Raw genomic sequence first — 21,395 nt, 5'->3', positions numbered from 1 at the left:
TTCAAGAGGCATGAAGGGTTGCGGCTGGTAAGGCTTTTTGTTCTCCAAGCAATTTTTATGTAGTAAAGGGAGGAGCTCTAAGCGACGAACTGAATTCTTGTTTCTTCAGGGGCGTTTGCGGACCTGCCGCGCAGCATATCTAATGCTGCCCAGTTCTACCGATCTGAGGAGAAGAAGTCTGCAGAGAAGCATTTCTGGTCGCAGTATTTGGCACCGAACTATCCGGTACCCTTTATCGACCAGCTGAAACAGCTGCTCGAACTGCACCAGGCGGCCGAACTAGCCATGAAGGGCTTAGTTGTCCGACTGTGGCCTGCGGAGCCAATTCCAAGCAGCTACTTTGGGCTCGTGAAGCGGATTGTTGGTGCTTGCCCTTAGCTCGAAGTCATTAAGCGATCCGTTTGTATAGAAGGTGCCCGCATGGCGTTTTCCCGTGTGAAGGTGCACTGGGGGAAGCTTGATGCTGAGAAGCTGATGACTGAGGGACCACCAGAGTGTAAGGAGCATCGCAAGCCCGAATTATACTATGAAGGTGTCCTGAAAGGAGCCCACCTTGTGGCAGATCAATGTACCAAAGACACTATATTTGCCTGAAGGCAGTCATGCCGTCTTTTGTAATGTGGGGTAATGGTACTATTATTATTTATTGCCTGTTATATGAACGTTTGTTCTTTCCTGTGCAGCCGCTTAGTGTATATAAATCCTGAGAGTTGGCCAGTCATCGGCTTCTGCCCCCACGTAAAAAGTACGGGGGTGTTCGGGACATACCTGAACACTCTTTATCCCATTGTTGGGTCCTTTAAGGAGGTGTTCATCACCACAAACCAGGCAATCAGACTATAGGGCTTTATCACTCTCACTTAGCCATAGGAATTCGAGTATGGTAGGCGCAGCCCCTGGTATTCGGAAGAACGTACGAGGGGCTCTAACAACGCCTGATCGGAAGACCAATCCGTCGCACTCTGCATTTGTTATGGCATTGTGCCGAATAAATCTTTAAAGATTTTACAACCTCTCAAACAGCTGACCAGCTCTCGCCGTATCATGACAGTCAGTTTTTGGCTTTCTCTACTGAGGTGCTCGTCCGGAAGAACCGGGACACAATCGCAGTAGTTCTCCCAGCGCTACCTTAGCTGATAGAGCGGAATGTAAGGTACCAAAACATGGGAGCCGGGCAAACCCAACTAATGACCCAAGACATGATTCGGAGCTGATGCATATAGTGCTATAAGTTTGGGGTGTCGAGCAACCGAAAAGGTGGTCGGACTTTGCTGCCAGATTATGGGTACTATGAAGCCCCTGGCATAGTGGGTCATAACACGATGTACGGGTGCCGTTTATGACGAAAAAGGCGTCAATGAGGAACAGTGGCCGGTGAGTGTTATTCAAGTCTACGTATTGTAGTAGAGTGACATGTCTATGCATATGAGTACGGCTTATGCTTATAAAAAGAGGTGTGCTGGCGGAACCTGTCGTGGCCGGACTGGAGGAGGCGGTGTGCGGATCCTAAGTGTGTTCGGATTGTCTCCTTTGATGGGGGGGAGGCTACTTATGTGTTCACGCCTTGCTCGTCCGAGCGGATTCCATTTCGCCAGTCCTTTTCTGCGAAAAAGTCAGTCTGTAGAGACAAATGTTCAGAGGCAGTTATATGTCACATGGGTGTCCGATCGGAGCCTGGTCGAGCCAAGGTATCATGCCGTAAAGTAGCTCGGACTCCGTAGTTGGTGTCCGGGTAGTTGGTTGTCGAATCGATATTCGGTAAGCGGGCACCACTCGCTATCCCAGCGGCGGTATAATTTCCACTCTAAGGATGGAGTTCGGCCTTGCCCATAATCGTGACTGTGTCATGTGTGTTTGGCCTTATGTTGTACCCCGTTGAGTCTAGTCAACGCAGTTCATCCCGATAGTATATGGTAGTTATTGTATAAGGGGACAATGCCGAAGACTTATTCTTTGGCGTGGTATTTGTTTAGTTATCCGAAAACAACCTCCAGGGTGATGGGCCTGTAAAACTTGGCTTTTACACCTGGGATGACATCTGTTAGAAGATGTTTATTAATGGGTTTTGATACTCGAGTGGTCAACACCTATCTAGCAAATTTTGTCCTAACGCGGCGAGTTTGAGCTATTGTTTATGCCCATAGGGGCTCATGTGAGATAGAACCCACAAACTATTCGGTTGATAGTAAGTGCAATTAAGTTGCTATGGTTGGTATTGTCCCGACGGTCGATTTTTCGGAGATGGTCGGCCGTATTTTTGTGCTACGGGGGATCTTCCTTTGACCTCGCCATATTTGGTGGTCTGGGCTTCTCGTTGTTTGAGACATCCTTTCATTGTTTCCGGCGTTCGACCGGCTGTTTGGTTTTGAGGATCTGGCACTCTCTATTGGTATGCTTGGCCGCCACTCTAGGGGTGCCGTGAATTTTACATGGTTGGTCGAGTATGCTGCTCGGGCCGAATGGACCTGAGTTTTTCTATTTCCGTTGACTGGAATGGGGTTCGCGGAATTCGGCACCCACTCCCTTGTCTTGACCGTCGTCATTATTTTGGTGACGCTTATGTCTATTTCGTAGAGGTTTGTGGATGTTGCCTCGCGTTTCCTACGTATTGCCCCGGACCATGGTATATTGTCGTCGGCGTGTGGGCTTTAGGACCTCCTTCTCAGGTTGAGGTAGCAAATTGTGCTTTATGTGCCCCTTGGTGTGGCGGTCGAGTCCGTACTCCTTGGTTGCCAGGACCTTGGTCCATCTATCTGTGAGAAAATCTTGATCAGTTTTGAGCTGTTGTTGCTTCTTTATCAGGCTTTTCGCCGTGGCTATAAGCTGTCGCTTAAAGCGAACTTGCTCTGCGGGATCCTCAGGCACGTCGAATTCGTCATCGCCGAGGCTCACCTCATCTTCAGAGGGGGGCACATAATTTTCCTCCTCCCAGTATTCGTCCGTCGCCTGTACGACCTGCTCAAAGGCAGGCTGATCGGGATTGTATTTATCTTTGGCACCATCCGGATTGTTTTTGACTCCTGTGTCGATATTGTTGTGGCGGGGCTTGGGGCGTTGCTGATGACATTCATACTTTGCCTTCTTCCTTGAGGGGTTATCCTCCATTGCTTGGTCGCCCTTGGTTTCTTTTGGAGTGTCCACCATATATATATCGTATTAGGAGGTGGCTATCCATCGCCCCATGGTCGATGATTCCTGTTCATCTCCTACATCGGCGTCCAAACTGTCGATGTCTTTGGAGTCAAAATCAAGCACGTCGGTTAAATCATCGACCGTGGCTATGAAGTGGGTGGTGGGTGGGCAACGAATTCCCTTGTTGCCTTCTTCCCCCTTGGGCCAGACATAGTTCAGCCAAGAGTCTCTTGACAAGGAGAGAGACTTTAATGAGTTCAGCATGTCGCCAAAGGGCGAGTGATGGAAGATATTCGCAGCGGCAAATTCCATTACTAGAGCCCAGCCAGAATCGGCGGGCTTGGGGGCGCGCGGTATGGGACCTACAGCCGGACACAAGTCCAGGGGTCCGGAGACACAGGCTTCCTTGGGGATGAAGTCCGTGTTTGGCTCTACCGCCGATGAGTGTGCGACCTCCGGGGCAGGGTCCATCCACCCGTCCTCGGATGACGCAATCTGCCCCGGATTTAGGTCCGGGGCTCCTGCACGCGCGATATCCCGAGTATTGTCCGACAGCAGGTCTAAGCCATGCTCGTCGTGACTGTTCGGCGTTCCTAGCGTAGGCCTGAATCCGCCGAAGATCAAGTCTTCGTGGGCATCGGCCGTGTCATTCAAGTTTTCGAACCTGACCTGATGGCCAGGGGCGTAGCTGTTGATCTGCTCCAGATGGCCGAGAGAATTGGCCCGTAGTGCGAGGCCGCCGAACATGAAGATCTGTCCGGGGAGAAAAGTCTCACCCTGGACCGTGTTCTTGATGATTGAAGGAGCCATCGGGCCTTGCAGCGACGACATGGAGGAACTCTCAATGAAAGCACCAATGTCGGTGTCAAAACCGGCGGATCTCGGGTAGGGGGTCCTGATCTGTGCGTCTAAGGCTAATGGTAACTGGAAGCAAGGGGCACAATGTTTTACCCAGGTTCGGGCCCTCTCGATGGAGGTAAAACCCTACTTCCTGCTTGTTTGATCTTGATGATATGAGTATTACAAGAGTTGATCTACCACGAGATCGTAGAGGCTAAACCCTAGAAGCTAGCCTATGATGATTATGATTGTTGTGATCGTCCCTATACGGACCAAACCCTCCAGTTTATATAGACACCGGAGGGGGCTAGGGTTTACATAGAGTCGGTTACAAAGAAGGAAATCTAATATCTGGATCACCAAGCTTGTCTTCCATGCAAAGGAGAGTCCCATCCGGACACGGGACAAAGTCTTGAGTCTTGTATCTTCACGGTCCAACAGTCCGGCCAAAGTATATAGTCCGGCTGTCCGTATACCCCCTAATCCAGGACTCCCGCACTAGGGTTTGGCTTAGGCAGTGTGTGTGATCAACTCGGTGAGTATGTGATATAGATTTTCGGTGGGACCGAGATGATACTTTAGGTTTTTGGACAGATGTGATGTGGAGAAGTGTTTGAGGATTTTTGGAGCAATATCACTAAGCACTTGAGCAATTGAGTCATGATCAAAACCTCATCCCATTTTAATAGTATTGCCTTTCCTATGGACTCAATGTGATCTTGGATCACTTAACCAAAAATGAAGTGGCTTGGAGTTTTGCCAATTCTTCTCCTTAGCATTTTGAAGGGGTCCACATCCTCATGTCCTTGCCATGCCACTGTAAGTTATCTAAAATATACTAGATAAAGATGTTATCCCAAAACATGTATGTTGACATTAATTACCAAAACCACCAAGGGAGCAAATGTGCTTTCAGACATGAATTGATTTTAGGCAGAATCTCTATGGTAGTTTGTCTAGTCTTCGTTGCCCGCCTTGCGCCCAATGTATAAGTCATACTCTGAAGAACAATTTCAATGTTATACGAGATTGCATCCATAATTTAAAAATCATGTTTTATGAAAAAGATGAAATTGTACTTGGACCATTAGGATAGCTAGCTGACTAAGATGCAACAACCGCATTATTTGGAGATCATTTCTTCCTAGATTGGTCTGCTTCCAAAAGATGGAAATGGTACTCACACCAAGGGACAGCTGGATCAATATGATACAATCATAAGATGGTATCACTAAACTGGTTTGCGGTCGATTGAGTACCATCTGCTAGACAGTTTCCCATGTAGTATAAGATCCCAGCAAGAGGAACCACATACTGTCTGAGTCTCGGGGCAAACGTCATCTCTCTTGGCGATCAAGAGCGTAGACGACACTCAGGTTTCCGCCAGAATTCCCAGACCTCGACGCAGTCGCGCACCTCCAGGCCATAGCCCCTGATGAAGTGCATGTACCTCTCGCCGTTAACCACCATGGAGTCACTATGGTGGAACTTGTTTGGCTTCAGGTCCAACGTCAGGCTGCATCCCTCATCACTGCTCACGTGACGAACACCGGAACCTCTAGGTACATTGTTGGCTTGGCCCTTTCCGTGTGGATACTCCTCACCTAGCGGTCGCTGGAGTCGAAGCCGCATGCCATGATCTTGTCTAAGTGGGAGTTGCAGAGGCGGTCGTTAGGACGGGCCGAGATGAAAAAGCAGGCATGGCACTATCATGTCTGACTGATTAGCAACTTCTAGGGTCGAATATTTTGTGTTCCGTTAGAGTTGGAGATGAATTAGTTCTAGCCAAAAACTTAACTAGTATTTTTCTAGTCGTCGTCGCCTGGCTTTCACCCAATATATAACTCGTAGTCTGAAGAACAATTTCAATGTTGTACAAGAGATTGCATCTATAATCAAAACATCATGTTTTCCAAAAAAGATGAAATTGTACTCGGACCATTAGGAGTTGACTAAGTTACGACAACCACATGAATTGGAGATCATGTCTTTCCTAGATTGGTCTGCTTCCCTAAATACGGAAATGGTACTCACACAAAGAGACATCTAGCTCGCTATAATACAACAACAAGATGAGATCATTGGACTGATTTGTGGTTGATTGAGTAGCATGTGCTAGACAGTTTGACATTAGTATAAAATCATTGCGAGATGAACTACATACTCTCTGAGTCTCCAGGCAGACGTCGTCCCCCTTTTTTAAGAAAAGGAGCATGTACCCCCGGCCTCTGCATCTGGATGATGCATACAGCCATTTTATTATTTATTTCCAAAGACCATACAAAGTGATACATCAATAAGCCTGAAGCCACCATCTTGGCAACTCTGTTGCTACTCCTATCCCCTTGATGAAGGTGTGCCGAATGTCCGGGCCTAATACCAAACAAACATCGCACCAAAGCCTAACATCTAAAGCCGGATGCCCCGTCCAAGCCACTACCTGGATTGGGTCACACCTCGGTCTGACACACTCCCAGTGAGCACCGCATGCTGCGAGGGCCGTCACTTCCATCTTCCATCGATCCATCCTCAGAGCGGAATTGATGCATCGACCTTGCCAGGCCTCTCTGCCATCGACGCCACCATGACGCCAGACAGCCTCCTCCTCCTGCGTGAGTCCATCTCCATGCATCGGATGACGAGTCACCACAACACCATGCCGCCGAGATCCTGCCGCCATCAATGTGTGAGATGACGCACCGCTCCACCAAAGAATCCATCCTCTGGTCCCTCGATCACGTGTGTACCTCCAAGAATGACGCCCCCAAGGGAGGAACAACACTAGAGCGCCGCTGTCATCCGATCATCCGATCTAGGGTTTCCCCTGGAGGTATCAGAGAGTGTCCTTGAACTTCTCCACGGCGATGCCTTCCAAAAGGGGACGACGCAGATAGCGCCGCCACTGTCGGCCTTGGCAGTAGCCGAATGCAAGTTTTCACCTAGATCTGTTCGAAGGAATCCAACTCCCGTGCACGGCCGCCGCCACCACCAGGCTGAGCACACGCCGCCGCCGGCACCTCCACGATGCCCAGAGGCCGCGAGACTCGCCGCCACCACGCCTGACAGGCAGCCACAACCAGGTCGGGCACCACCCAGATCCAATCTGGGGTCAAGAGCCGTAGGCCGCAGCCGTTGTGTAGGCGGCACCACCAGACGGGGACAGGCCCTCCACCCCGCTACAAAGCGAGCCGCCGCCGAAACTTCGAAGTGCCGCGCCACCAAGTCCCCCGGGAGCGACTAAGCCGCCGCGAGGAAGAAGGGAAGCTGCACCAGGGGAGAAGCCCCGTCGCCACCGGCACTGCCCAGGCTTTGCCCAGTAGTGGCTCTCAATGGCGGCGAGGGGAGGAGAGGGTGGAGGATGGCCGGTGATGGGGGCGGCTAGGGTTCCCCTGTATTGCTTTCGAGAGGGACGCGGGGGATGGAAAATATTGATGTGTTCAAGCACCCATCGTTGCCCACGTGATGCATGACCAGACGTCGTCCCTCTTGGCGATCAGAAATCATTGGAGGCACTCAGGCAGCTGCGAGAATGCCTAGGCCTCGACGCAGTCGCCCACCTCCAGGCTATAGTCCCCCATGAAGTGCATCTACCTCCTACCGTTGATCACCGTGGAGTAGCTATGGTGGAACCTGTTCCCTTAAGTTTCGACGACTGGTTGCATCCCCCATCATTGTTGAAGTGATGGACACCGGCACCCCAGGTACAGCGGTGGGTTGGTCCTTTCCCCGCAAATCCTCCTCACCTACCGATTTGTGGAAGTCGAAGCCACACACCACAATCTAGATGGGAGAGCGTTACAAAGGTAGCCGGTGGCACAGGCCAGGATGAGGAAGCAGGCGTGAATTCTGTAGGGGAACGTTGCATTGAAAACAAAAAATTTCTACGCACACGCAAGATTTACCCATGGAGATGCATAGCTATGAGAGGGGGGGAGCATCTTCATACCCTTGAAGATCGCTAAGCGAAAGCATTTATCAACGCGGTTGTTGTAGACGTACACCTTCACGATCCGTCCCGGTTAAGTACCGAATGTACGGCACCTTCGCTTCAGCACACGTTCAGCTCGATGACGTCCTCGCCTTCTTGATTCAGCAAGAGGCGCGAAGTAGTAGATGAGTTCCGGGAGCACGACGGCATGGTGACGGTGGTGGTGAAGAACAATCTCCGTAGGGCTTCGCCAAGCACACCGGGAACTATGACGGAGGATAAACTAGAGGGGGCGGGGTTGCCGGCACATGGCTTGGTGAATCTTGATGTGTTCCGGGTGCTAACCCTGCCCCTCTATTTATATATATGTTGAGCCCTGGGGTCGTTTCTTGGAGAAAGAGCCTCCTCAAAGTTGGTTTGGCATGCAAGGCAAGAGTCCTTCTGATACTTCGGGACCATACACCAAGATCCTTGGCGTCTCGCCCCAGATGCCAGGGTCCCTGGCGTCTGGCCCCCGGCCTTGGCAAAACTCCTTTTGCACCTTCCTAAAGCCTTGTGGGCTTTACACCTTGGACCAAATAAAGTGTTCTCGTACCCAAACATTTCGGGAAACATCTAAAACCCCTTCCGGTGAATTCCGAAACCCTTTCAGAGACCAAACACTATTATCCCATATATCAATCTTTACCTCCAAACTATTTCGGAGCTCCTCGTCATGTCCGTGATCTTATCCGGAACTCCGAACAACATTCGGCAACATACATAACTCATATAATACTATATCGTCAACGAACGTTAAGCATGCAGACCCTTCGAGTTCGAGAATGATGTAGACACGACTGTGACGCTTCTCTGGTCAATAACCAATAGCGGGACCTGGATGTCCATATTGGTTCCTACATATTCCATGAAGATCTTTATCGGTCAAACCTTTATGACAACATATGTAGTTCCCTTTGTCTGTCGGTATGTTACTTGTCCGAGATTCGATCGTCGGTATCTCCATACCTAGTTTAGTCTCGTTGCTGGAAAGTCTCTTTACTCGTTCTGTAATACATCATCCTGTAACTAACTCCTTAGTCACTTTCCTTGCAAGCTTCTTGTGATGATGTATTACCGAGAGGGCCCCAGAGATACATCTTCGTCATACTAAGTGAAAAATCCCAGTTTTGATCCATGTCAACTCAACATACACCTTCGGGGATACCTGTAGAGCACCTTTATGATCACCCAGTTATGTTGTGACGTTTGATGGCACACAAGGCATTCCTCCGGAGTCCGGAAGTTGCATGATCTCATGGTCGAAGAAACATGTATTTGACATTAACAAAGCAGTAGCAATAAACTGAACGATCATATGCTATGCTAACGAATGGGTCTTGTCCATCACATCATTCTCCTAAGAATGTGATCCCGTTATCAAATGAAAACTCATCTCGATGGTTAGGAAACCTTAACCATCTTTTGATCAACGAGCTAGTCTAGTAGAGTCTCACTAGGGACACGGTATTTGTTTATGTATCCACACATGTATTTAAGTTTTCGGTCAATACAATTCTACATGAATAATAAACCTTTATCATGAATAAGGAAATATAATAATGACAACTTTATTATTGCATCTAGGGCATATCTCCATCAAATTCATGTCTTACTGCCTTAGCACCTTCTAGGATTCGAATGTTTTGTGTCCAGTTAGAGTTGGACATGAATTAGTTTTAGGCAAAATCTTCTTAGTTTGTCTAGTCATCGTCGCCCACCTTGCGCCTAATATATAATTCGTACTCTAAAAGAACAATTTCAATGTTATGCAAGAGATTGCATCCATAATTCAAACATCATGTTTTATGAAAAGGATGGAATTGTACTTGGACTATAAGGATAACTATCTGACAAAGATAGAACAACCACGTGATTTGGAGATCATTTCTTTCCTAGATTGATCTGCTTCCCTAAAGATGGAAAATGATACTCACATCAAGAGATAGCTAGCTCACTATGATACAACAACAAGATGATATCACTAAACTGGTTTACGATCGGTCGAGTACCATGTGCTAGAACAGTTTGACATGAGGATAAGATCCTAGTGAGAGGAACTACATACTCTGTGAGTCTCCAGGCGGCCGTTGTCCCTCGTATGATTAGAAAGCATAGACGTCACTCAGGCGACCTCCATAATGCCCAAACCACGATGCAGTTGCCCGCCTCCACGCCACAGTCCCCATGAAGTGCATGTACCTCTTACGGTTGATCACCGTGGATTCACTATGGCGGAACTTGTTCGGCTTCAGGTCTGACGACAGGCGGCATGGCTCTTTCTCCTGGTGTCCTACTCACCTACCGGTGGTGGAGTAGGGGACTTGCCAACATGGATGGCAGCGTGGGCTGGGAAGAGCAATCAGACATGGTGCAAGTTCACGTCCGACTGGCTTAGCACCTTCTAGGTCTTGAATGTTTCGTAGCTCGACCCATGTAGAGTTCAAATGTAATATGTGTCCCGTGAGAATTGGACACAGATAACTTAGGCAAAAACTTCTTCGGTGGTTTGCTCATCGCCACCGCCTCCCTTGTAGGCACTATATGTTTAAAAGTGGTAATTCAACTCTTCAAGGTTGCAACCAGGTGAAAAAATACAATGTTATAAGAAATATTTAAAACAATTGAAAGTAATGTAATTCACACACAAGAAAATATTGTACGTTTTCATCATTGAAAAAAAAGAGTCGTGCGGCCTATGTTAAAACATAAATTTTTTGCTCCGAATTTGCTCTTGTTTTGTGTCCTGTTAGAGTTCGGCAATAATTAGTTTTAGGCTAAAGCTTCTCTAGTAGTTTGTCTGGTCGTTGTGTCCCGCCTTGCTTCCAATGTATAACTACTACTCTGAAGAACAATTTCAATGTTGTACAAGAGATTGCATCCATAATCAAAACATCATGTTTTCTGAAAAAATAAATGGAATTGCACTTGGACCATAAGGAGCTGACTAAGATACAACAACCACATGATTTAGAGATCATTTATTTCCTACATTGGTCTGCTTCCCTAAAGATGGAAAATGGTATTCACACAAAGATATAGCTAGCTCACTACGATACAACAAGAAGATGAGATCACTAAACTGGTTTGCGGTCGGTCGAGTACCATGTGCTAAATAGTTTGACATGTAGCGCGGTGAGTAGTTCAATTCACCCCAGCCTGCCTCCCTTCCTCCACGCCTCACACCGCTCTGCGACCCCCGTCCGACTCCCTCGACCCTATCTCGTAGTTCCCGCCGTGGCCAAATACAAGCATTCAAGGTAAATTTCGTGTTGCAGCGGTTCGCCAAGCCGGCGATGGGTCTGTGGGAGCACATTGTTGAGTCGTTTTGCGTTTGAGTTGTGGTTGCCCAGGTGACTTCGTGATTCGCCAAGTAGCGATGGTTGATGGATTGATTCTGAAGTTCGGGTTGGAAGAGGGAGGCGTGGTTTCTAGGGTTTTGATGGTTTGCTCATGCTAGATCAAGTAGTCGGGGCTCTGTTGATTGGGTTGATTGCTCAACTCGAAAGCATAATTGCTTGCCATTGCCCCCTTCAGCCTTGGGAAAGCAAAGGAATAGATTTCAACCATAGTCTCTATGGGATGTGCTCTTCAAATTTTGAGATGGCTTCATGTACAGATTATGCGGAAGTGGTCACTGTTTGGTAGCAAATTACAGAAAACTGTAGGATCGAAACTGGCGGTACAACACTAATAGTGCTTGCCAGATGTGTGCTTGTGTAAATGATTGTAATTCAGAACAAGTCGCCTATCTTGGCAGCAGTAGCTAGATCTGATTTTTAACACACATTCATTGCATTCATGTGCTTAGCGCCTTCTATAGTTTGAATGTTTTGTAGCTCGACTTATGTAAGGTTCAAATGTTTTATGTGTCCCATCAGAGTTGGACACAAATACGTACGCAAACTTCTCCAATAGTTTGTCTAGTCGTCGCCGATAAGAAATGTTTGAAACACTTGAAAAATAATGTAAGTCACACTCAAGAAAATATTGTATGTTTTCATCATTGATGAAAAATGAGTTGTGCAGCCTATGTTAAAAACATAAATTTTGTGCTTCGACATTGCTCTTGAATACATCTTTTTCTTTTGCTCAACACATCGCCGTCCTCGAGAACAAAGATAATTATAGAAGTCTGTGAAATAATCACCCTCACTGCATTCAGTTCTTGCATATGGTTGTTGCGGAAACAAAATAAGGGACACTTCCATCAAAATATAGTTCAATGTTCAAATATAACTGGCGAACAATACAGTAAACAAAAATTAGGCATTTCTGCAACGGGAGACCATTGACCAAGGGCCATGTCTCTGAATGGAAATCTCCTGGTACATATGTATCAAACACCACCAACAACAATAGCTTAGCCTGCCTCAGTTACCACCTTATTTCGCTTCCATGATCAAATGTTAGCGGACCAGGAACTGCCACAAGAGAAGGCAGCAATTTGCTCTGCCAACCTGGGCAGCCAGCCCTCCCAAACATGCCCATCTCCACTTGGTCGGAACACGCTACACCAAACACGACGAGCCCACCGGTGGATGGACCATTAGTCCTTAGCATACTATTTTACAGCTAGAAGCTTTCTTGGATTTCTACAAACTGCTCGCCAACGATTTAATAGGGCAGAAACCTGGCTAAAAACAAGCAGGTTGTCCAGACAAAGCCACTTCATTCAGTCGTTTGCATGCTAATTTAGTTTAGAAAAATCTCAGCAACAAACAGAACCACGCCAGGTTATGGGCTCATCGGATCCCCAGAAGAAAAGGTGTGCATGTGTGTGTCCTTTCCATTTGGTTCTCTCGATGACTCCATGCCATTTGATCCTGAGATGAGGAATTACGAATAAGATAAAGCAGAGAGAGGGCAGTTATCGCAATGGAATACACAAGACTATGGCAGAATTTGTTACCGAATATAGCACCAATAGAGGGCCTTGTTAGCGATGAGCTCCTTTGCATATCTGCAAACGTTTATAGATTTAGAAACAACAAAGGATTATAAAAAGTATGTATGTCACTTAGATACTGGTCATTTTTCATGAAGTGATGAAGCTACCTAATAGCATGTTTATGCTATGAAAAACTGTCATTTATCAGTTTACAGAACATACTGATTATGCTATGAGAGAAATGCCAATAACACTAGAAAAGAAATCCATACTTGCAATCCGACCATATTTCACAACATATAAAATTATGTCAAAGACACAAACCTGCATGTTTTAATCCTTTCACAGCATCAAAGTTTTTGTATGTATATCCCACAAAGCTGAGATCTTTTGAATTCAGCTTCGCCTGTACAATTGTACCAAAAAATATACATAAGAACTCTGGGGAGTGCAAACCAAAACATAGTTGTGCTTCCATAAGATACACAAAAAATTAACAATAAGGGCAGGTAATTTGAACTTTGAACTACTACAACAAAGTTATAAATACCAGTAAGCAGTAGATATACGACTCATGAGAAACCTGGGTCTATCACAGATATATGCATAGTGGAACGGCCTAATGGTTAAACAGGTCTTGAAACACACAAGTGACTTGTGTTTGATACTCAAATGAAGTGTTTGTACTTCTATTACACAGAAATAAAGAAAGATATGGCTAATCCTATCTCAAACATATCTTGCTCTATCAAACAGTGAGCCTGACATAATTACAATTTGATGGAATGTAACTCAAGGAAACAATTCATCGTTGTGCATAGTAAATTAAGATGAAAATGCCAATGCAAACATTACAAATGCTATTATGCTAGTTTATGAACCTCAAAGTGCGTACCTTTCTTGATGGACCAGAACCTGTTCTTGCTGGAGGGCTATTATCCATCTGCAGCGCAGAAACAAGCATTAAGTTGTAGGGATGTAATTCACAGGGTGAAAACAAAACAGGAAAATAAAATAAACAGCATTTCAATGCACAGAGAACATGAAATTCATCCGAACATTGCCAAAAAAATTCAAACAACAGTTTAGTTGCTTGAATTTATGAAAAGCTTGCTTGGATTTACAGAAGGTTGCTTGGATTCATTAAAGTTTGCTTGGATTGAAAGGGATGCTTAGATTTAAGAAGAGTATCTTGAGAGGCAATCATGTAATCTTTCTACGACTATAATTTTACAATGAACAATATTCCTCAAATAAATTGCAATTAATGATTTTTCCAAGATTAATTGCAATTAATGCAACCAATGTTGTTTCCAAATCGTGGTGATGTGATGGATACATCATTGGAGCAGTGTGGGACGTTGGATGTAGATGGTTGAATGGTCGGGGTCGTTTGGATTCATCAAACTCGTGCTTGTATAAGTAGTAGTAGATCTTATTCAAATTACAGTATATGAATACCCCTTATACATCTGAAATAATATCTACCAGAGAAAACCTGATATACACAAATGTAAGTATTCCTAACAGATGCAAGTTGTAATACAAATAAAGAGTGATAATATAAAATCAAATAATGCTGGTGGATTATAAATAAATGTCATCAATCGCAGAATTCCAAAGGAAATACTTACTCCCTCCGTCCCAAAATAAGTGTCTCAACCTTAGTACAACTTTGTACTAAAGTTAGTACAAAGTTGAGACGCTTATTTTGGGATGGAGGGAGTATATTCGATGGAGAAGGCAAAGTTTGAATTGCACAGGCAGGAGAGGGGAGGACTGTCAATAAATGGATTACACACTTACCTCATCAAACTTCATGAAATTCTGTGTATCCAATTCATCATTTACTTGAGGCTTAAATGCTGCTTCCATTTCATAAAGTTTATCCCATGCAACTCCACGGAACCAAGGATGGGCCTAATAATGAAGAAATGATATGTTGAACACAGGTAGACTAACAAAACAAGAATTATATTTAACTAGTTATTTCTTTTGTGTGCCAGTGGGTACTACCTTTATTTGATCAGCCCCTGCACCACCAATCCTGTGGTCAACATCACATAATAACCGGCAGATTAGATCTCTTGCCTCAGGAGACAGCCTTGAATCATCTGGAAATTTCACATGGTTTCTCCAGTGCACAATCTAGCAAAAGGCAGAAATTTGGCAGAGTGAGGATAAAATGTCTTCGGGTGGTCGTATATGAAAAATGTTAACCACATTAATAGAACAAATGCAGGTCCAAGTCCAACTACACTTGATTATGCTCATAGAAGGCAATCTAGAAATACACATCATAGCAGAAACATCATAAAGAAATAACTTTAAAATAATTATGTCTTCGTAAACTTACTGGAAGTAAAACATGATCAAGAAGTGGGTACTTTGTCACTACCAAATCAAAAAAAAAAATATAACAATAGTGATATCATAAGCTTTGGTAGAGCAAGCTTATAAGCAATACAGCTGCAGCATACTTTCTTCAGGTTCTTGCAGCTTGAACTTTAAATTAAACTAAAAATATATCAGTTGTTCAGTATTAGTGCAATCTAATTTCGATGATAAGCCTAAACTGAAGATAATTCATACAGAACATTCAATGAACTACTGATGTGTTACAAATAAAAAGGTGAGCCCGACCAATGAGTGGTAATTTGAATTGGACACTAAGCTAAATGTGCCGAGTAAACCAAACCTTTCTGCATGTGGTTATTGGATCATCGGAATAAAATGGTGGATACCCAACAAGCATCTCATACATTATTGCACCCAAAGACCACCTATGGATCAAAACAAAATATAATGAGACATTTATGAAACTAAAGAGTAAATAGAACAAAAGGTGTCTGAACATGCTGTACCAATCGCATTCCATTCCATATCCTTTCTTTAGCAGAACTTCTGGAGCAATATAGTCTGGGGTTCCAACAGTTGAGAATGCCTGAATATCAGTATACATTTGTAGTAAGAAAGACTGCCACAGAAACATCGAGCATGCACACGCTTGTTTTTTTTTCCAACAAGGGTGTAGAAGCGATACCATGAAAGCAAAAGAATTATACAGGACCAATGAGATGATCGATATGACAATATGTTAACTATAAAGCAGACATACCAGTTTTCTTCTGTTCATCTGCCAGTGCTGAAGTTGTTCATGTTGACTTCTCCACCTTCTGCCATTTGCAGTTTCAGAGAGTGAACTGTCGACATCCATTGACTCCTTCAGGTTGTCATCGCCCATGGGTTCATCTTCGCTCAAGGTTGAGAGCTTTGAACAATCAATTGGTTTGCACAGCCCAAAATCCGACAACTTCATGTGACCATTCTTGTCTAGAAGCAGATTATCAGGCTTGATATCTCTGCATATGATAGCAAACCAAATATATATATATCAGAAAGATGATAGAGTTAGACTAAATTAGATGTCTTTAAAATCAAATATTTGTAACCTGTGGATGTAGTTGTGCTTATGAATGGACTCAATGGCAAGGATGGTCTCAGCAATGTAGAATCGAGCCACGGGTTCAGTTAAGGTATCTTCCCTCATGAGAAGGGTCATGATATCACCGCCAGGGAGGTACTCCATAATAAGGTAAAGATACTCCGTATCTTGGAAAGAATAGTATAGCTTCACAGTGCAGTGACTAGCAACTTCAGCCATCAAGTTTCTTTCTGCTCTAACATGCTCCACCTAACAGACATGTTATAGAAATTGTAAATCCAACAAACATAGTGATACAAATGTACAGATATTTTGAAGATATCATCACATGCCCATGACAAATAAACTAGATAAGAGAAAAATGAGTGGAACATTTGCGGGCTTCACACAAAAAAAGTTAGGGATAGAACAAAACAGGATTATCATATACACTAGCCTTTGGTTTCTAGCAAGTTCAAGTTTGAGTTCCTTGGAGACTGAAAAAAAGGCTACCCATTTAGCTGGCCTTCTTTCAGAAACTCAAAAGAAGGCCAGCTAAATGGTAAACACACAAGCTTCTACATATTAATACATATAAATATGTATTAGCATGCATTGCAAATTCGATTTGTACTTCTGTTTTCTTTTCGACATAACAGTGACAAAAGCTGCAGTGAAAAGCAACTATATGATATGGAAAAGAAATCCGCACTGCACTGCATATTTTGAGAAAAAATAAAACAACCCTTGCAAAAGCGCCACATACACTCGTAGACGCAACAAGAGTTTGTTGAAGAAAATTTTGACAGATAGCGAAGCACCATAGTAAATATCAATACTTACAACCATCAAGTACATTCAACATAAAAATTGGTCAATAGAACGAGCAACTACGAAGCAGAAAACATGAAATATCCAGAAATAGGGGATATCTTACTTGACCCCTGATAACCATATCAGACTTCTTCAGTTTTTTCATTGCATATATGTTGCCAGAGGTCTTCTCCCGGCACAGTCGAACCTATTGTAATAATAAATTATAAACAGCAAGAAGAAGGTCAGTAAAGGATTTAAAGCACAAATGAGTTTATGCTCCAACAAACAGTTGTCACTTCCCCTAGTTTAAATCTTTTTGGACATACAGAACTACTTGAAGGTAAATGCATCACCAACAACAACAAACTTATAGTACCATGGTCTAGAGCCATGCCAAGTTCTTTGGCAAAAACACATGTGTCATTTAGTAGTGACGCCACAGATGGAGGTGTGTGCAGAAAAACAGAAACTAAATGTGCAAGAGCGAACCTCTCCAAAAGCGCCTCTCCCAATAATGGTGAGCAGCTCAAAGTCATCCACGCAGATTTTGTGCCTTTTAAGTCTCATGTACTCAGTTTCCTTTCTCTCCAGGTCTTTTATTAAATTGATTTGCTGCTCCCTGGGAACTTCAGAAGTAGCTAGCTGCCGCTCCAGTCTAAAACGCCTGCAATACATCGGATTTTGTTATGTGATGCTGGGAACCGACAAAAATCAAACAAAATTATCATCTGGGGAGGGGCAAATCTGCTTAAAATGGAATTGTAATGCCAAAAGATGAGCAAGCTGGATAATCAATATGACGGAAGTCACACACCAGTACAAAGCTTTCACAGTTGAAACTTATGCAGGTAAACTTCAAAATTCAAATATTTAAAATTGATTGATGTCTCAACAAATGCAATCCCCAGCTTGAGTTAATACAAGACCAGGCTGGTGATTACATAACCCCTGTGTGCTTTAATAAAAGATTTAACACATAACAGGACCACAAATGAAAAACAAATGCCCTGTTACATAGATGGCCTGAACTTAATGTACTGCATTAAAGAAAGTATATGGCATTAAGTCATCAACTACTCTCATCTAATGTTCTGCATTGTGCTTATCGTGTTGTTTTACTGCCAACATATACGGAAACAAGGCTGTTTGACCTTTGTACAATAATGTATGCTAAAATAGAAAATCATGTTGTTGATTTCTCACCACCAGTTTTGTACATTTCTCCTGCAAGAAAATCTTTAAAACAGCAACTATAAATCCCGTAACCCAACTAAGCAGGGCAGTAGTCGGTACTATGAACTTAGCTCAACAGTTTCCAGCGTGAAAATAAAACATAACTCACCGTGTCAGCAATTTGACCAACAGCATGGTGCACCTGAGCAGAAACAAAGCATTCCAAACACCTAACAGAATCAAATGGTGTCCACACCAAAAACATGTCTGACAAAAGGGAAACAGGGTTTTGATCCTAGGCTCCTAGCTCTAACAAATGCATAATAAACTGAAATGGTTATTATGTACATACCTGACTCCAAGTAAGCTAAATTAGTACTAGCATACTCAATACATCGCATGTATACACTACGTCATCGACTACGTTTCCACGTTGACAGTTCAAAACCATCACGTAATATACCCTAATTAAAGGCAGACATTTGACGGCTTGTATAAAATCTAATTATACACACAAGAACAAAAAATACCACATAAGACAAATACCAACGCAATCTCAAAACATACATGATAGTATGCCATCAATGCATCGTCATCAGAGAACCATCACAACAGTAACACTCCAAACCCACTATCCAACTAAGCAAGCCAGCAGCTAGTACGGTGAGCTCAGCTTAACGGCTTTTCATGCCAAAAATATAACAGTATAATAACTGCTACATACCCCATGATTGGAACCATTCTTACTTGGTGCATTGAGCAGAATCTGAGATTTCAAAGCACGTACAGAGTCAAGTGCTGCTCACCCCAACTTATCCACTAGAGCTAAATCCGGCCACTGCAACCCCAAATTGTGTGCCAAGCTTGACTAATTCCAGGATCTCATTGTCTAAAAATAATAATTCAAAAATCTAAAGCAACATCTGACGTCATACCACACTAGAATTCCTCAACACCATGGCTGGTGATTACATACCCACTGTGTGCCATTGCATTAAAAAAAGGTATAGGACATCAACTTCTTTCATCTAATGTTCTGCATTGTGTTTCATCACGTTGTTTTACTTCCAACATATAGGGAAACAAGACTGTTTGACGGTTTGACCTTTGTAAAACAACATGCTGATGCAGAAAAATCATGTCGTGTTCCCTCACGTCAATTTTGTGCATTTATCCTGCAAGAAAATCTTTACAACAGCAAGACACTAAATTTTATAGCCCAACTAAGCAGGGAGTAGTCAGTACTATGAACCCTTTTTTTTTTGCGGGTGAGTCAGTACTATGAACTTAGCTCAACAGTTTGCAGCGGAAAAAACAGAACCATTCGTGTCAGCAATTTGACCAACAGCATGGTGCACTGAGAAGAAACGAAGCATTCCAAACAACTAGCAGAATCAAATGTTGTCCACACCTAAAACATGTCTGATGAAAGGGAAGCAGGGTTCTTTGATCCTAGCTCTAACAAACTCATGCTAAACTGAAATGGCTATTATGTAGTACATATCTGGCTTCAAGTAAGCTAAATTAGACAATTAGTACTAGCATAATCAATACATGGCATGTATGCGCTACGTCATCGACCACGTGTCCACCACCCATTCATAAAAGGATCACATGAATCTGGAACAGTACATTGATGGTACAAAACCGTCACATAATAAAGGCAACCATTTGTTTGTTGGCTTGCAAACTAATAAAAACCGACATACTGTACACTCTAATTATACACGCAAGAACAAAATATCACATACAACAAAATAGCGACGCAACCTCGAAACAAACATACACGGTAGTAGCATCCATGCATCGTCATCATCCGAGAACCATCGCAACAGTAACATTCCAAACCCGCTATCCAACTAAGCAAGGCAGTTGCTAGTATGATGAGCTCAGCTTAGCGGCTTTTCGCGCCAAAAGTGGAACAATGCAGTAACTGCACCATATGCAGTGATTAGAACCATTTATGCTCGGTGCATTGAGCAGAATATGAGGATCCGAAGCACCTATAGAACCAAGGACTCTCCTCATCCCAACTTATCCATCAGAGCTAAATCAGGCCACTGCGACCCCAAATTGCGTGCCAAGCTCGACTAATTCAAGAATCTCATTGTCTAAAAATAACAATTCGAGGATCTAAAGCAACATTTGAGGTCATACCACGCTAGAAATCCTCAATGACCATGGCTAGTACAGCTACCCCTCCTTACGCCACGCTTCCTCCGAGAACATTTTGGTACCCACCCCAAAATTCACCCCAAATCTAGCAGCTACAAACCCCTAGCTCCAGAACCCCGAGCTCGAGCCGCTCCAACCGAGCTCAAACCCCTCGATCGAGCTCCGGGGCGCGAGATCTACCGGAGACGAACGTAGCGGCGGCGGCTAAAATTGGAGGCGGGAAGGCGGGGGGGCGGGATCGGATCGGTACCTCTCCTTGCGCTCCTGGATGTTCTTCATGTGGGAGCGGTAGTGGTTCTCGATGAACTTCTTGGCGGCGGCGACGCGCTCCATGGTGAGGGTGGACGCCTCCCCCTCCCCCTCCCCCTCCTCCGCCACGGCGGCGAGCGGCTCGGCGACGGCCGCGGCCGCCGGGGGCGCGTCCGACATCTCGCTCTCCATCCCCGCCCGCGACGACCAACCAGCCTCCCCGCTGGCTGCGGCTGCTGCTGCTGCTGCTGCCTACACCTCTCGCTGTCCCCGGGGGCCCTTTTGCTTCCCTTTTGTGCCCTGGGTCTCTCTCGGGTCGGCGGCCTCCGCCTGTCGCTGTGCGCGCCGGGTATATATACGGCCGTCGTCGACCGCGCCGGGCCGGCTCGGGGCTGATTGAGCAGCGGGGGATTGACGGGGCGGGTTTGGTGTGATGGCGGAGGCTTTAACTCCGTCGCACGGACAGCTGCGCATGGGAACAGCTCTTTTCTTTTCTTTTTCTTTTTGCCATTTTTGTGTTTTGTCTCCGCTTGTTGGTTAGCTCTACTCTGTCGTGCCGCATGCTGTACACAACTAGAGTACTAGTAAGTATATCTCTGCGTACGTAGCTGTATACACGTTGGTACCACGTAGAAAAGGGAAGGGCTTAGCTGGCTCTTGTCCAGGTACTTTCCCCTTGAGTTTTCAGATGGATGGATGGATGGATAAACGCCGCTGACCATCTTCCA

General features: G+C 44.7%; 1 protein-coding gene across 1 annotated transcript; it reads right to left on the bottom strand.

Annotated features, from left to right (window-relative positions):
- Positions 1 to 12,077: 12,077 nt before the first annotated feature.
- LOC119275104 (serine/threonine-protein kinase tricornered-like) lies at positions 12,078 to 21,039 on the bottom strand. The gene is made up of 13 exons (XM_037555889.1): positions 20,669 to 21,039; positions 17,560 to 17,734; positions 17,192 to 17,275; positions 16,283 to 16,524; positions 15,949 to 16,192; positions 15,695 to 15,774; positions 15,529 to 15,613; positions 14,847 to 14,978; positions 14,637 to 14,750; positions 13,726 to 13,773; positions 13,155 to 13,236; positions 12,852 to 12,902; positions 12,078 to 12,765 (listed from the first exon to the last, which is right to left on the bottom strand). The coding sequence occupies exons 1-13, from the start codon at positions 20,857 to 20,859 to the stop codon at positions 12,677 to 12,679; spliced, it is 1,617 nt and encodes a 538-aa protein (XP_037411786.1). The 5' UTR covers positions 20,860 to 21,039; the 3' UTR covers positions 12,078 to 12,676.
- Positions 21,040 to 21,395: the final 356 nt, after the last annotated feature.

Source organism: Triticum dicoccoides, chromosome 3B (assembly GCF_002162155.2).
Source record: "Triticum dicoccoides isolate Atlit2015 ecotype Zavitan chromosome 3B, WEW_v2.0, whole genome shotgun sequence".
NCBI lineage: Eukaryota > Viridiplantae > Streptophyta > Magnoliopsida > Poales > Poaceae > Triticum > Triticum dicoccoides.
The sequence above is the reverse complement of the archived record's forward strand: the minus strand, read 5'-3'. Positions and strand labels throughout refer to the sequence as shown.